Source organism: Salmo trutta, chromosome 22 (genome assembly GCF_901001165.1).
Source record: "Salmo trutta chromosome 22, fSalTru1.1, whole genome shotgun sequence".
In the NCBI taxonomy this organism is placed as follows: Eukaryota; Metazoa; Chordata; class Actinopteri; order Salmoniformes; family Salmonidae; genus Salmo; species Salmo trutta.
In genome coordinates, this window is record NC_042978.1 from 44,569,111 (window position 1) to 44,586,499 (window position 17,389).

Consider the following 17,389-nt stretch of genomic DNA (forward strand, 5'->3'; position numbering starts at 1 on the left):
GGGGGGTTTAAGTGGGGCTTTGGCTTGGTGCTGATTTGGGTTGAGATAAGTGTGTCTTTGGCTAGGTGATGTGTGCTAATTGGGGCAGGCTAAGGGAGCAGCAAGCTACCATGCGGTGGTTAAATCCTGCAGTGTCATTTCTCATTAGCAGGATTATAATGAGTCGGTCAGGGCTACAGGAGAGCCTTGCACTAGGTAGTTAGTTAGCCTAGCGCTCCACTGAGAGATATGCCCAATCCCTGACAAGATACAGGCAGACTGCTAATTGTACCCACAGCGGGCTGGGTCGACATAGCTCTAAAATCAACATTTTTATCTATTTAACCCTTATTCCACCAGAGGCCATATGCATCAAGCGTCTCAGAGTATCTGATTCAGGATCTGATTCAGGATCACTTTTGCCTTTTTAGATCACAATAATCTTTCAGATCATAGAACACTTTCTGGTTTCCAGAAACGACCCAGGTCTGGTCAGGTCTCCCAGCCCCCCCTGGGTTGAGCTGGTGTGTTCAATCAGCTAGGTTATGACCCAGGATCAGTTCTTATCCTGTCCCTGTGAAGTTTTTAGGACTTTATTGAATAAATTAATGGGGGGTGTAGTGGGGTTGTTAAATCCCTGTACTTGTTTTATCTGAGAAATGCTGGTCTTTTTGCTCAACGTTTATAGCTCAGAGGTCTGTCTCTGTGCGTGTGGGGGGGACGTGTAATGTCTGGCCTTATAATTAACATATTTATGGGAAGTTTTTTATAAACTCCATGTGACAGGAAATGAAGGTTCCTGGTGCATCAGACACCAGAACTGCATCCCAAATGGCACCCTATTCCCTAAATAGTGCACTACTTTAGACCAGGACCCTGGTTAGTAGTTCAGTACATAGGGATTAGGGTGCCATTTGGGAAGCTGAAAAGGCCTCACCATGCAGTCTCCCAGCCAAACCAACCCTTAGCAGGCAGCGAGCTGCCCTAATCCCCACAACCTGCTCCACGTTACCCCTCCTCATTTCATCATGAGACATGTCTGGAACAGGTAGGATTTAACACTCTTGTCCAGTTGGGTGTATTCTTTCCCCTGTCGTTAAGCCTCGCGCCACACCTCCTTTTCTCCCTCCTCCCCTCCCTCTCTCTCTCTCCCTCTGACCCTCCCTCTCTCTCTCTCCCTCCTCCCCTCCCTCTCTTTCCTTCCCCCTCCCTCTCTCTCTGACCCTCCCCCTCTCTCTCCCTTTCCCTCCCCCCTCTCTCCCTCACCCCTCTTTCTTTACCTCCCCCCTCCCTCTCTCCCTCCACCTTCTTTCCCTTGCCCTCCCTCTTTCCTTCCATCCCCCTCCCTCCCTCCTCTCTCCCTCCCCCCTCTCCCTCCTCCCCTCCCTCTCTCTCTCTCCCTCACCCCTCTCTGTGTCCCCCCTCCCTCTCTCCTTCCCCTCTCACTCCCCCTCTCTCCCTCCTCCCTCTCTGCCTCCACCTTCTTTCCTTCACCCCTCTCTCTTTCCCTCCCCCGTTCCTCTCTCTTTCTTTTCCCTCTCTCTTTCCCTTCCCTATCTCTCCCCCCTCCCTCTTTCCCTCCCTCCCTCTCTACCTCCGGTCTGTAATGCTGTGTTGTAATTTATGTTGCAGTTTATTGACGGCCGTCTGGCCAAGCTGAACGCGGGAAGAGGCTTCACTGACCTGTTCGAGGAGGAGATCACTGAGGGAGGGTTCTGTGGAAGTGAGTGGCACTACACTACACCACACTACACCACTACACTACTACACCACTACACTACTACACCACTACACCACACCACTACACCACACTACACCACTACACTACTACACCACTACACTACTACACCACTACACTACACCACTACACCACACTACACCACTACACTACACTACTACACCACTACACCACTACACTACACCCCACTGCTACACTACACTACACTACTACACCACTACACTATACCCCACTACGCTACACTACACCACTACGCTACACTACACCACTACACCACACTACTACACCACACTACACCACTACACCACTACACTACTACACCACTACACTACACCACTACACTACACTACACTACACCACATCACTACACTACACCACTACACTACCCCCCACTGCTACACTACACTACACTACTACACCACCACACTACACTACACCACTACACTACACTACACCCCACTGCTACACTACACTAGACTACTACACCACTACACTATACTACACTATACACCACTACACTACACCCCACTACACTACACTACACTGCTACACTGCACCACTACACTGCACCACTACACCACACCACTACAACCCACTACACAACACAACACCCCACTACACTACACCACTGCACCACACTACACCACTACACTACACCACTACACAGTACCACACCACACTACACCACTACACAACAGTACACCATTACCACACTACACCACTACACCACTACACTGCTACACTACACCGCTACACTACACCACACTACACTACACTACGACACCCCACTACACTGCACCACTACACTACACTACACCACTACACTATACCCCACTACACTTCTACACTACACTACACCACTACACTACACCACTACACTGCACTACTACACTACACTGCACCACTACACTGCACCACTACACTACACTACTACACTACTACACCACTACACTACTACACTACACTACACCACACTACACTACACTACTACACCACTACACTACACAAATACACTACACCATTACATCACTACAGCCCACTTCAATACTCTGCTACACTACACTAAACCACACACCACTACACTACATTGCACTACCACACCACTACACTACTACACGACACCACTACACTACTCCACCACTACACCACTACACTACACCCTTCACTAAACCACTACACTACACAACACCACCACACTACACTACACCACTACACTACACCACACCACTACACCACACTACACCACTACACTACACCCCACTACACAACTACACTACACTACTACACCACTACACTACACCACTACACTACACCACACTACTACACTACACTACACTACACTACACCACCACACCACACCTACACCACTACACTACACCATTTCACTACACCACTACACTACTACACCACTACACCACTACACCACTACACTACACCCCACTACACAACACCACTACACTACACCACTATACTCCACAACACTACACCATTCCAGTACAACACTGCTCTACACTACTACACCACTGCACTACACTACACCACTACACTACAACACCACTACACTACACTACTACACCACTGCACTACACTACTACACTGCACTTCTGCACTACACTACTACACATTACACTACTACACCACTACACTACTACACCACTACACCACTACACTACACCCCAACACTACACTACACCCCAACACTACACTACACCACACTACACCACTACACCGCACCACTACATCACTACACTACACCACTACATCACTGCACTACACCCCACTACTACACTACACCGCCACACTACACCGCTACGCTACACCACTATGCTACACCACTACACCACTACCACTGGACAATAAACTAGACAAGGTACGATCATGAATATCCTACCAACGGGACATCAAAAACTGTAATATCCTATGTTTCACGGAATCGTGGCTGAACGACGACATGGATATTCAGCTAGTGGGATATACGCTGCACCGGCAGGATAGAACAGCACACTCCGGTAAGACGAGGGGGGGGGGGCGGTCTGTGCATATTTGTAAAAATCAGCTGGTGCACGAAATTTAAGGAAGTCTCTAGATTTTGCTCGCCTGAAGTAGAGTACATTGTGATAAATTGCAGGCCACACAACTTACCTAGAGAGATCTTAGCTATACTTTTCGTGGCTGTTTATTTACCACCACAAACAGATACGGGCACTAAGAACGCACTCATTCAGCATTATAAGGAAATAAGCAAACAGGAAACCGCTCACCCAGAGGCGGCGCTCCTAGGGGCCGGAGACTTTAATGCAGGGAAACTTAAATTAGTTCTACCAAATCTCTATCAACATGTTAAATGTGCAACCAGAGGGAAAAAAATTCTAGATCACCTGTACTCCACACACAGAGACGCGTACAAAGCTCTCCCTCGCCCTCCATTTGGTAAATCCGACCACAACTCTATCCTCCTGATTCCTGCTTACAAGCAATAATTAAAGCAGGAAGCACCAGTGACTCAGTCAATAAAAAAGTGGTCAGATGAAGCAGATGCTAAACTGCAGGACTGTTTTGCTATCACAGACGAACATGTTCCCGGGATTCTTCCGATGCCATGGATTACAGGCAACATTCGCACTGAGCTAAAGGGTAGAGCTGCCGCTTTCAAGTTGCGGGACTCTAACCCGGAAGCTTACAAGAAATCCCGCTATGCCCTGCGATGAACCATCAAACAGGCAAAGCCTCAATACAGGGCTAAGATTGAATCATACTACACCGGCTCCGATGCTCGTCGGATGTGGCAGGGCTTGCAAACTATTACAGACTACAAAGGGAAGCACAGCCGCGAGCTGCCCAGTGACACGAACCTGCCAGACGAGCTAAATCACTTCTATGCTCGCTTCAAGGCAAGCAACACTGAGGCATGCATGAGAGCATCAGCTGTTCCGGACGACTGTGTGATCACGCTCTCCGTAGCCGACATGAGTAAGACCTTTAAACAGGTCAACATACACAAGGCTTCGGGGCCAGACGGATTACCAGGACGTGTGCTCCAGGCATGTGCTGACCAACTGGCAGGTGTCTTCACTGACATTTTCAACATGTCTCTGATTGAGTCTGTAATACCAACATGTTTCAAGCAGACCACCATAGTCCCTGTGCCCAAGAACACAAAGGCAACCTGCCTAAATGACTACAGACCCGTTGCACTCACATCCGTAGCCATGGAGTGCTTTGAAAGGCTGGTAATGGCTCACATCAACACCATTATCCCAGAAACCCTAGACCCACTCCAATTTGTATACCACCCAAACAGATCCACAGGTGATGCAATCTCTATTGCACTCCACACTGCCCTTTCCAACCTGGACAAAAGGAACACCTACGTGAGAATGCTATTCATTGACTACAGCTCAGTGCTCAACACTATAGTGCCCTCAAAGCTCATCACTAAGCTAAGGATCTTGGGACTAAACACCTCCCTCTGCAACTGGATCCTGGACTTCCTGACGAGCCGCCCCCAGATGGTAAGGGTAGGTAGCAACACATCTGCCACGCTGATCCTCAACGCTGGAGCTCCCCAGGGGTGCGTGCTCAGTCCCCTCCTGTACTCCCTGTTCAACCACGACTGCATGGCCAGGCACGACTTCAACACCATCATTAAGTTTGCAGACGACACAAAAGTGGGACTCCAGGCACGACTCCAACACCATCATTAAGTTTGCAGACGACACAAAAGTGGTAGGCCTGATCAAAAGTGGTAGGCCTATAGGGAGGAGGTCAGAGACCTGGCCGGGTGGTGCCATAATAACAACCTATCCCTCAACATAACCAAGACTAAGGAGATGATTGTTGACTACAGAAAAAGGAGCACCGAGCATGCCCCCATTCTCATTGATGGGGTTGTAGTGGAGCAGGTTGAGAGCTTCAAGTTCCTTGGTGTCCACATCAACAACAAACTAGAATGGTCCAAACACACCAAGACAGTTGTGAAGAGGGCACGACAAAGCCTATTCCCTCTCAGGAAACTAAAAAGATTTGGCATGGGTCCTGAGATCCTCAAAAGGTTCTACAGCTGCAACATCGAGAGCATCCTGACCGGTTGCGTCACTGCCTGGTACGGCAATTGCTCGGCCTCCGACCGCAAGGCACTTCAGAGGGTAGTGTGTATGGCCCAGTACATCACTGGGGCAAAGCTGCCTGCCATCCAGGACCTCTACACCAGGCGGTGCCAGAGGAAAGCCCTAAAAATTGTCAAAGACCCCAGCCACCCCAGTCATAGACTGTCCTCTCTACTTCCGCATGGCAAGCGGTACCGGAGTGCCAAGTCTAGGACAAAAAAGCTTCTCAACAGTTTTTACCCCCAAGCCATAAGACTCCTGAACAGGTAACCAAATGGTTACCCGGACTATTTGCATTGTGTGCCCCCCAACCCCTCTTTTACGCTGCTGCTACTCTCTGTTTATCTTATATTCATAGTCACTTTAACTATACGTTCATGTACATACTACCTCAATTGGCCTGACCAACCAGTTCTCCCGCACAGTGGCTAACCGGGCTATCTGCATTGTGTCCCACCACCCGCCAACCCCTCTTTTTACGCTACTGCTACTCTCGGTTTATGATATATACATAGTCACTTTAACCATACCTACATGTACATACTACCTCAATAAGCCTGACTAACCGGTGTCTGTATATAGCCTTGCTACTCTTATTTTCAAATGTCTTTTTACTGTTGTTTTATTTCTTTACTTACCTACACACACACACACACACACACACACACACACACACACACTCACATATACCTTTTTTTCGCACTATTGGTTAGAGCCTGTAAGTAAGCATTTCACTGTAAGGTCTACACGTGCTGTATTCGGCGCACGTGACAAATAAACTTTGATTTGATTTACACTGCACTCCTCTGGAAAGAGGCTTGACACCCCAGCTAGAAGATTCATCTCAGCTAGAAGATTCATGTCAGCTAGAAGATTCATCTCAGCTAGATTCCATTTCATCTTACAAAGAATAATTTTACTCAAACATCATTTGGTCTTACTTTTACATTTTGTATTGAACCTTTATTTAACCAGGTCGTCCGATTTCGAGGTCAGGGGACCTCTTTCCCAAGAGAGACCAGGCGCCATACGTTTCATAGAGTCCCATACAATTCAAGTTATCAGTGTGTCTCATCACAATCACTTTCACGTCTCCGTGTCTTTCATTATATGTGTCTTTGATGTCTTGCAGGTAATTCCAAGTCTTATCAACAGTGGGTGCACACCGTTAAGGTATGCAAAGATATTATGCAATTAAAATGAATTGAGTGTATTTTATATTTTAGTTTAGTCTATCTCTCTGTTTAGTAAACAAAGCAAACTGAAGATGCTAAGAATGTGTTTTCTGTGTGAGAGATTTGATACATAGAGAAAACACACTGTCCGTACACACGGCTTATGTTTGTATGGAAATTCCAGATGTCTGTTTGGCAGTGTTGTGGATGGAAATCGTGTCTGTGTGTGTGTGTGTGTGTGTGTTTGTCTGTGTGTTCGTGCGTGTGTGTGTGTTTGTTCATGTGTGTTTGTCTGTGTGTGTGCGCACTCCGGTAAATTACAATTCTGTGTTGTGTGTGTTGCAGAGAGGCGGAGCGCTGATCAACACTGCGGTGACTAAGGCAAGTCCAGCTGTGAAGGCGGCCTATAGAAGGCTGGATCTATCACACAATCCCTGTCAGACCTCGTCTAATACGTCTGATATATTAAAATACTGGAGCTGCTCTTGATTTAGTTTGGAACTGCTGGAATAGTCCCAAAAGTGCAAATTCCAAGGCAAATCAAGCACACCTCAAATACTTTCATATGGGACAGATATAACATGTATTTGTCTCCATGTCTGGTCCTAACCCTAAGACGTGTATTAAGTCATACAGGTTCTCACTCTGCATATCTGAAAGGTAGAGTACTGGGATGCTGGTAGATTCTGAATATCTGAAAGGTAGAGAGTACTGGGATGCTAGTAGATTCTGAATATCTGAAAGGTAGAGTACTGGGATGCTGGTAGATTCTGAAAGGTCGAGTACTGGGATGCTGGTAGATTCTGAAAGGTCGAGTACTGGGATGCTGGTAGATTCTGAAAGGTCGAGTACTGGGATGCTGGTAGATTCTGAAAGGTAGAGTACTGGGATGCTGGTAGATTCTGAAAGGTCGAGTACTAGGATGCTGGTAGCTGGTAGAGGTCATTGTTCTACTAGGACTGTTCAAGTATTGGTGGATGTACTGAACCAGTCAAACGTTTGGACACACCCACTCATTCCAGGGATTTTTCTTTATTTTTACTATTTTCTACATTGTAGAATAATAGTGAAGACATTAAAACTATGAAATAACACATGGAATCATGTGGTAACCAAAAAAGTGTTAAACAAATCAAAATATATTTGAGATTCTTCAAAGTAGCCACCCTTTGCCTTGATGACAGGTTTGCACACTCTTGGCATTCTCTCACCCAGCTTCATGAGGTAGTCACCTGGAATGCATTTCAATTAACATCTGAGCCTTGTTAAAGTTAATTTGTGGAATTTCTTTCCTTCTTACAGAAGATAGCCCAATTTGGTAAAAGACGAAGTCCATATTATAGCAAGAACAGCTTTAATAAGCAAAGAGAAACAACAGTCCATCATTACTTTAAGACATGAAGGTCAGTCAATCCGGAAAATGTCAGGAACTTTGAAAGTTTCTCCAAGTGCAGTTGCAAAAACCATCAAGCACTATGATGAAACTGGCTCTCATGAGGACTGCCACAGGAAAGGAAGACCCAGAGTTACCTCTGCTGCAGAGGATAAGTTCATTAGAGTTACCAGCCTCAGAAATTGCAGCCCAAATAAATGCTTCACAGAGTTCAAGTAACAGATACATCTCAATATCAACTGTTCAGAGGAGACTGCGTGAATCAGGCCTTCATGGTCAAATTGCTGCAAAGAAACCATTACTAAAGGACACCAATAATAAGAAGAGACTTGCTTGGGTCAAGAAACACAAGCAATGGACATTAGAGTGGTGGAAATCTGTCCTTTGGTCTGATGAGTCCAAATGTTAGATTTTTGGCTCCAACCGCTGTGTCTTTGTGAGACGCAGAGTAGGTGAACGGATGACCTCCGCATGTGTGGTTCCCACTGTGAAGCATGGAGGAGGAGGTGTGGGGGTGGTTTGCAGTTAGTCCTGCTATCATTTGTTTTTCAACAGGACAATGACCTGTAAGGGCTATTTGACCAAGAAGAAGAGTGATGGAGTGCTGCATCAGATCAGCTGGCCTCCACAATCACCTGACCTCAAACCAAATTAGATAGTTTGGGATGCGTTGGACCGCAGAGTGAAGGAAAAGCAGCCAACATGTGCTCAGCATATGTGGGAACTCCTTCAAGACTGTTGGAAAAGCATTCGAGGTGATGCTGGTTGAGAGAATGCCAAGAGTGTGCAAAGCTGTCAAGGCAAAGGGTGGCTACTTTGAAGAATCTCAAATATATTTTGATTTGTTTAACACTTTTTTGGTTACTACATGATTCCATATGTGTTATTTCATAGTTTTGATGTCTTCATAATTATTTTACAATGTAGAAAATAGTAAAAATAAAGAAAAACCCTGGAATGAGTAGGTGTGTCCAAACTTTTAATTGGTACTGTGTGTGTGTGTGTGTGTGTGTGCGTGTGCGTGTGCGTGTGTGTGTGTGTGCGCGCGCGCTGGTAAATGACAATTCTGTGTTGTGTGTGTTGCAGAGAGGCGGAGCGCTGATCAACACTGCGGTGACTAAGGCAAGTCCAGCTGTGAAGACGGCCTATAGAAGGCTGGATCTACAGTGGGGGGAAAAAGTATTTGATCCCCTGCTGATTTTGTATGGTTGCCCACTGACAAAGAAATGATCAGTCTATAATTTTAATGGTAGGTTTATTTGAACAGTGAGAGACAGAATAACAACAAAAATATAGAGAAAAACGCATGTCAAAAATGTTATAAATTGATTTGCATTTTAATGAGGGAAATAAGTATTTGACCCCATCTCAATCAGAAGGATTTCTGGCTCCCAGCAGTTCCAAACTAAATCAAGGAGCACACTCTTAAAGGGAGTGCTCCTAACCACAGCTTGTTACCTGTATAAAAGACACCTGCCCACAGAAGCAATCAATCAATCAGATTCCAAACTCTCCACCATGGCCAAGACCAAAGAGCTCTCCAAGGATGTCAGGGACAAGATTGTAGACCTACACAAGGCTGGAATGGGCTACAAGACCATCACCAAGCAGCTTGGTGAGAAGGTGACAACATTTGGTGCGATTATTCGCAAATGGAAGAAACACAAAAGAACTGTCAATATCCCTTGGCCTGGGGCTCCATGCAAGATCTCACCTTGTGGAGTTGCAATGATCATGAGAACGGTGAGGAATCAGCCCAGAACTACACGGGAGGATCTTGTCAATGATCTCAAGGCAGCTGGGACCATAGTCACCAAGAAAACAATTGGTAACACACTACGCCGTGAAGGACTGAAATCCTGCAGCGCCCGCAAGGTCCCCCTGCTCAAGAATACATTTACATGCCCGTCTGAAGTTTGCCAATGAACAGCTGAATGATTCAGAGGGCAACTGGGGAAGGTGTTGTGGTCAGATGAGACCAAAATGGAGCTCTTTGGCATCAACTCAACTCGCCGTGTTTGGAGGAGGAGGAATGCTGCCTATGACCCCAAGAACACCATCTCCACCGTCAAACATGGAGGTGGAAACATTATGCTTTGGGGGTGTTTTTCTGCTAAGGGGACAGGACAACTTCACTGCATCATTTGACGGGGCCATGTACTGTCAAATCTTGGGTGAGAACCTCCTTCCCTCAGCCAGGGCATTGAAAATGGGTCGTGGATGGGTATTCCAGCATGACAGTGACCCAAAACACACGGCCAAGGCAACAAAGGAGTGGCTCAAGAAGAAGCAAATTAAGGTCCTGGAGTGGCCTAGCCAGTCTCCAGACCTTAATCCCATAGAAAATCTGTGGAGGGAGCTGAAGGTTCGAGTTGCCAAACGTCAGCCTCGAAACCTTAATGACTTGGAGAAGATCTGCAAAGAGGAGTGGGACAAAATCCCTCCTGAGATATGTGCAAACCTGGTGGCCAACCACAAGAAACATCTGACCTCTGTGATTGCCAACAAGGGTTTTGCCACCAAGTACCAAGTCATGTTTTGCAGAAGGGTCAAATATTTATTTCCCTCATTAAAATGCAAATCATTTTATAACATTTTTGACATGCGTTTTTCTGGATTGTTTTGTTGTTATTCTGTCTCTCACTGTTCATATAAACCTACCATTAAAATTATAGACTGATCATTTCTTTGTAAGTGGGCAAACGTACAAAATCAGCAGGGGATCAAATACTTTTTCCCCCCACTGTATCACACAATCCCTGTCAGACCTCGTCTAATACGTCTGATATATTCAAATACTGGATCTGCTCTTGATTTAGTTTGGAACTGCTGGAATAGTCCCAAAAGTGCAAATTCCAAGGCAAATCAAGCACACCTCAAATACTTTCATATTTTTTATTTTTATTTAACTAGGCAAGTCAGTAAAGAACAAATTCTTATTTTACAATGACGGCCTACCCTGTCCAAACCCTCCCCTAACCCGGACGACGCTGTGCCAATTGTGCGCCACCCTATGGGACTCCCCATCACGGCCGTTTGTGGTACAGCCCGGGATCGAACCAGGATCTATAGTGACGCCTCTATCACTGAGATGCAGTGCCTTAGCCCACTGTGCCACTCAGGAGCCCATAATTGGACAGACATAACATGTATTTGTCCCATTTCGGGTCCTAACCCTAAGACGTGTATTAAGTCATACAGGTTCTCACTCTGCATATCTGAAAGGTAGAGGCCTGGGATGCTGGTAGATTGTGTGTTTGTGCTTGTGATGCCCTTTCCTTAGTGCAGTGTTGTATAGTTGACTTTCATGTCCAGCCTAGAAGGCATTGATGTCCAGCTGTGTAGGATTTCATGATGGGTAGGCTTTCATGTCCAGCTGTGTAGGCTTTCATGATGGGTAGGCTTTCATGATGGGTAGGCTTTCATGATGGGTAGACTTTCATGTCCAGCTGGGTAGACTTTCATGTCCAGCCGGGTAGGCTTTCATGTCCAGCTGTGTAGGCTTTCATGATGGGTAAGCTTTCATGATGGGTAGGCATCCATGATGGGTAGGCTTTCATGATGGGTAGAATTTCATGTCCAGCTGGGTAGACTTTCATGTCCAGCTGTGTAGGCTTTCATGATGGGTAGGCTTTCATGTCCAGCTGGGTAGACTTTCATGTCCAGCTGGGTAGGCTTTCATGATGGGTAGGCTTTCATGTCCAGCTGGGTAGGCTTTCATGATGGGTAGGCTTTCATGTCCAGTTGGGTAGGCTTTCATGATGGGTAGGCTTTCATGATGGGTAGGCTTTCATGATGGGTAGGCTTTCATGATGGGTAGGCTTTCATGTCCAGCTGGGTAGGCTTTCTTCTCCAGCTGTGTAGGCTTTCATGATGTGTAGGCTTACATGTCCAGCTGGGTAGACATTCATGATGGGTAGGCTTTCATGTCCAGCTGAGAAGACTTTCGTGTCCGGCTGAGAAGACTTTCGTGTCCGGCTGAGAAGACTGAAGACTTTCGTGTCCGGCTGAGAAGACTTTCGTGTCCGGCTGAGAAGACTTTCGTGTCCGGCTGAGAAGACTTTCGTGTCCGGCTGAGAAGACTTTCGTGTCCGGCTGAGAAGACTTTCGTGTCCGGCTGAGAAGACTTTCGTGTCCGGCTGAGAAGACTTTCGTGTCCAGCTGAGAAGACTTTCGTGTCCAGCTTCAGTCTTTGTCTTGTTCCCAAGGAGGGGATGTTACACCAGACCAGTGTTGAATATTAATGGTGCCTGTGTTTATTTCTAATACCTGTGTTTATTTCTAATGCCTGTGTTTATTTCTAATGCCTGTGTTTATGCCTGTGTTTATACCTGTGTTTACTTCTAATGCCTGTGTTTATTTCTAATACCTGTGTTTATTTCTAATACCTGTGTTTATTTCTAATGCCTGTGTTTATGCCTTTTTTATTTCTAATGCCGGTGTTTATTTCTAATGCCGGTGTTTATTTCTAATGCCTGTGTTTATTTCTAATACCTGTGTTTATTTCTAATACCTGTGTTTATTTCTAATGCCTGTGTTTATGCCTTTTTTATTTCTAATGCCGGTGTTTATTTCTAATGCCGGTGTTTATTTCTAATGCCTGTGTTTATACCTGTGTTTATTTCTAATGCCTGTGTTTATTTCTAATGCCTGTGTTTATTTCTAATGCCTGTGTTTATTTCTAATACCTGTGTTTATTTCTAATGCCTGTGTTTATGCCTTTTTTATTTCTAATGCCGGTGTTTATTTCTAATGCCGGTGTTTATTTCTAATGCCTGTGTTTATACCTGTGTTTATTTCTAATGCCTGTGTTTATTTCTAATGCCTGTGTTTATTTCTAATGCCTGTGTTTATTTCTAATACCTGTGTTTATTTCTAATGCCGGTGTTTATTTCTAATGCCTGTGTTTATACCTGTGTTTATTTCTAATGCCTGTGTTTATTTCTAATGCCTGTGTTTATTTCTAATGCCTGTGTTTATTTCTAATGCCTGTGTTTATACCTGTGTTTATTTCTAATGCCTGTGTTTATTTCTAATGCCTGTGTTTATTTCTAATGCCTGTGTTTATGCCTGTGTTTATACCTGTGTTTATTTCTAATGCCTGTGTTTATTTCTAATGCCTGTGTTTATGCCTGTGTTTATACCTGTGTTTATTTCTAATGCCTGTGTTTATTTCTAATGCCTGTGTTTATGCCTGTGTTTATGCCTGTGTTTATTTCTAATGCCTGTGTTTATTTCTAATGCCTGTGTTTATTTCTAATGCCTGTGTTTATTTCTAATGCCTGTGTTTATTTCTAATGCCTGTGTTTATGCCTGTGTTTATACCTGTGTTTATTTCTAATGCCTGTGTTTATTTCTAATGCCTGTGTTTATTTCTAATGCCTGTGTTTATTTCTAATGCCTGTGTTTATGTCTAATGCCGGTGTTTCTCCTTCAGGCCAAGAGTCATGCCAAGAGGGGCATTCGCAGGCTCAAACAAAGGGTGAGCTATGTGAATTCAAACCTCTCCAGGGCTTACATACACACATTTAAAATTCAAATCAAACTTTATTTGTCACATGCGCCGAATACAACAAGTGTAGACTTTACCGTGAAATGCTTACTTACAAGCCCTTAACCAACAGCGCAGTTCAAGATGTGTGCATGTCACAAATGTGGACATGCACGCTCACTCGCGTGCATACACACACACACACACACACTCTCTGTTGGTTATGGAGTTTGTGCTCACTCAGAGATGAGTTTTGTTCAGGAGTGTACATGTTTACCCAGCGTCCCTCTGGCTAGTCATGTCATCCAGCCACAGCCCTAACCCATATTTCATCAATGAGCCGCTGATTCCTTCAAAGCTAATGTTAGAAGATTAATGTCTCCATAAGCCTGATGGCTCTCTCTGGCTCTCTCTCGCTCTCTCTCTCCCCCTTCTCTCTTTCTTTCTCTCCCTCTTTCTCTCTCCTAGGAAGAGGAGGAGGGTAGGCCGATCTGTTCAGGGTCTCCCACCAGCACCAAGAGTCTTTCACCACGGAGAATGGAGAAGAAGAGACAGGTTGGTGACATACACACACACACACACACACACACACTATTCCTATAGTTCTTTCAGAAAGTATTCATACCCCTTCACTTTTTCCACATTTTGTTGTTACAGCCTGAATTTAAAATTGATTAAATGTATATTTTTTTGTCACAGGCCTACATACAATAACCCATAATGTCAAAATGGACACGTTTTTTTACATTTTTACTAATTCATCAAAAATGAAAAGATGAAATGTCTTGAGTCAATAAGTATTCAAATCCTTTGTTATGGCAAGCCTAAAAAAAATTAAAGAGTAAACATTTACTTAACAAGTCACATAATTAGTTACATGGACTCTGTGTGCAAAAATAGTGTTTAACATGATTTTTTGAATGACTACCTCATCTCTGTACCTCACACATAAAATGATCTGTAAGGTCCCTCAGTTGAGCGGATTCAACCACAAAGACCAGGGAGGCTTTCCAATGCCTCGCAAAGACCAGGGAGGCTTTCCAATGCCTCGCAAAGACCAGGGAGGCTTTCCAATGCCTCGCAAAGACCAGGGAGGCTTTCCAATGCCTCGCAAAGACCAGGGAGGCTTTCCAATGCCTCGCAAAGACCAGGGAGGCTTTCCAATGCCTCGCGAAGAAGGACGCCTAGTGGTAGATGGATGGTGTATCAATACACCCAGTCACTACAGAGATTTCACCGTGAGGCCAATGGTGACTTTAAAACAGAGTTTAATGGATGTGATGGGAGAAAACTGAGGATGGATCAACAACATTGTAGTTACTCCACAATACTAACCTAAATTAGAGTGAAAAGAAGCAAGCCTGTACCGAATAAAATATTCCAAAACATGCATCCTGTTTGCCACAAGGCGTAAAAGTAATACTGCAAAAAATGTAGCAAAGCAATTAACTTCTTGTCCTGAGTACAAAGTGTTATGTTTGAGGAAAATCCAATACAACACATCACTGAATACCACTCTTCATATTTTCAAGCATGGTGGTGGCTGCATCATGTTATGGGTATCGTTAAGGACTGAGGAGTTTTTCAGGATTAAAAATAAACTGAATGGAGCTAAGCACAGGCAGAACCCTAGAGGAAAACCTGGTTCAGTCTGCTTTCACCTTTCAGCAGGACAATAACCTAAAACACAAGGCCAAATCTACACTGGAGTTGCTTACCAAGAAATCAATGAATGTTCCAGAGTGGCCGAGTTATAGTTTTGACTTAAATCTACTTGGAAATGTATGGCAAGACCTGAAAATGGTTGTCTAGCAACGATCAACAACCAATTTGAGAGACCTTGAAGAATTTTGAAAAGAAAAGTGTGGAAATGTTGTCCAATCCAGGTGTGGAAAGCTCTTAGAGACTTACCCAGAAACCCTCACAGCTGTAGTCTCTGGCAAAGGTGCTTCTACAAAGTATTGACTCAGGGGCGTGAATACTTATGTAAAGGAGATATTTCTATATTTCACCTTCAATACATTTGTCTAAGAACATGTTTTCACTTTGTCTTTATGGGGTATTGTATCGACATGGGGAAAGAAAAAAAACAATTTAATGCATTTTTAATTCAGGCTGTAATCCAACAAAATGTGGAAAAGGTATGAATACTTTCTGAAGGCACTGTATGTCTGTTACCATCCCTCTTTCTCTGTCCTCTACCTCTTCCCATCCCTCTCTCTCTCTCTCTCCATCTCCCTCCTCATCTAGCTCCACCTCTCTTTCTCTCTCTCCTCTACCTCTTCCCATCCCTCTCTCTCTCTCCATCTCCCTCCTCATCTAGCTCCACCTCTCTCTCTCTCCATCTCCCTCCTCATCTAGCTCCACCTCTCTCTCTCTCCATCTCCCTCCTCATCTAGCTCCACCTCTCTCTCTCTCTCTCCATCTCCCTCCTCATCTAGCTCCACATCTCTCTCTCTCTGTCCTCTACCTCTTCCCATCCCTCTCTATCTCTCTATCTCCCTCCTCATCTAGCTCCACCTCTCTCTCTCTCTCCATCTCCCTCCTCATCTAGCTCCACCTCTCTCTCTCTCTCCATCTCCCTCCTCATCTAGCTCCACCTCTCTCTCTCTCTCTCCATCTCCCTCCTCATCTAGCTCCACATCTCTCTCTCTCTGTCCTCTACCTCTTCCCATCCCTCTCTATCTCTCCATCTCCCTCCTCATCTAGCTCCACCTCTCTCTCTCTCTCTCCATCTCCCTCCTCATCTAGCTCCACCTCTCTCTCTCTCTCTCCATCTCCCTCCTCATCTAGCTCCACCTCTCTCTCTCTCTCTCCATCTCCCTCCTCATCTAGCTCCACCTCTCTCTTTCTCTGTCCTCTACCTCTTCCCATCCCTCTCTCTCTATCTCCCTCCTCATCTAGCTCCACATCTCTCTCTCTCTCTCCATCTCCCTCCTCATCTAGCTCCACCTCTCTCTCTCTCTCTCCATCTCCCTCCTCATCTAGCTCCACATCTCTCTCTCTCTGTCCTCTACCTCTTCCCATCCCTCTCTCTCTCTCTCTCCCTCCTCATCTAGCTCCACATCTCTCTCTCTCCATCTCCCTCCTCATCTAGCTCCACCTCTCTCTCTCTCTCTCCATCTCCCTCCTCATCTAGCTCCACATCTCTCTCTCTCTGTCCTCTACCTCTTCCCATCGCGCTCTCTCTCTCTCTCTCTCCTCATCTAGCTCCACCTCTCTCTCTCTCTCTCTGTCCTCTACCTCTTCCCATCCCTCTCTCTCTCTCTCTCCCTCCTCATCTAGCTCCACCTCTCTCTCTCTCTCTCCATCTCCCTCCTCATCTAGCTCCACCTCTCTCTCTCTCTGTCCTCTACCTCTTCCCATCCCTCTCCATCTCCCTCCTCATCTAGCTCCACCTCTCTCTCTCTCTCTCCATCTCCCTCCTCATCTAGCTCCACCTCTCTCTCTCTCTCTCTCCTCATCTAGCTCCACATCTCTCTCTCCATCTCCCTCCTCATCTAGCTC

The 17,389-nt window shown here is 45.4% G+C and overlaps 1 protein-coding gene across 1 annotated transcript in view; it reads left to right on the forward strand.

Moving 5' to 3' along the window:
• Positions 1 to 17,389, forward strand: part of LOC115158783 (DENN domain-containing protein 1B) — a gene marked incomplete in the record, with an annotated part of 201,459 nt that overhangs the window by 168,944 nt on the left and 15,126 nt on the right. The window contains 6 exon segments of the mRNA XM_029708095.1: positions 1,612 to 1,702; positions 6,956 to 6,996; positions 7,344 to 7,379; positions 9,478 to 9,513; positions 13,829 to 13,873; positions 14,351 to 14,437. Coding sequence (XP_029563955.1) covers positions 1,612 to 1,702; positions 6,956 to 6,996; positions 7,344 to 7,379; positions 9,478 to 9,513; positions 13,829 to 13,873; positions 14,351 to 14,437 — 336 coding nt within the window.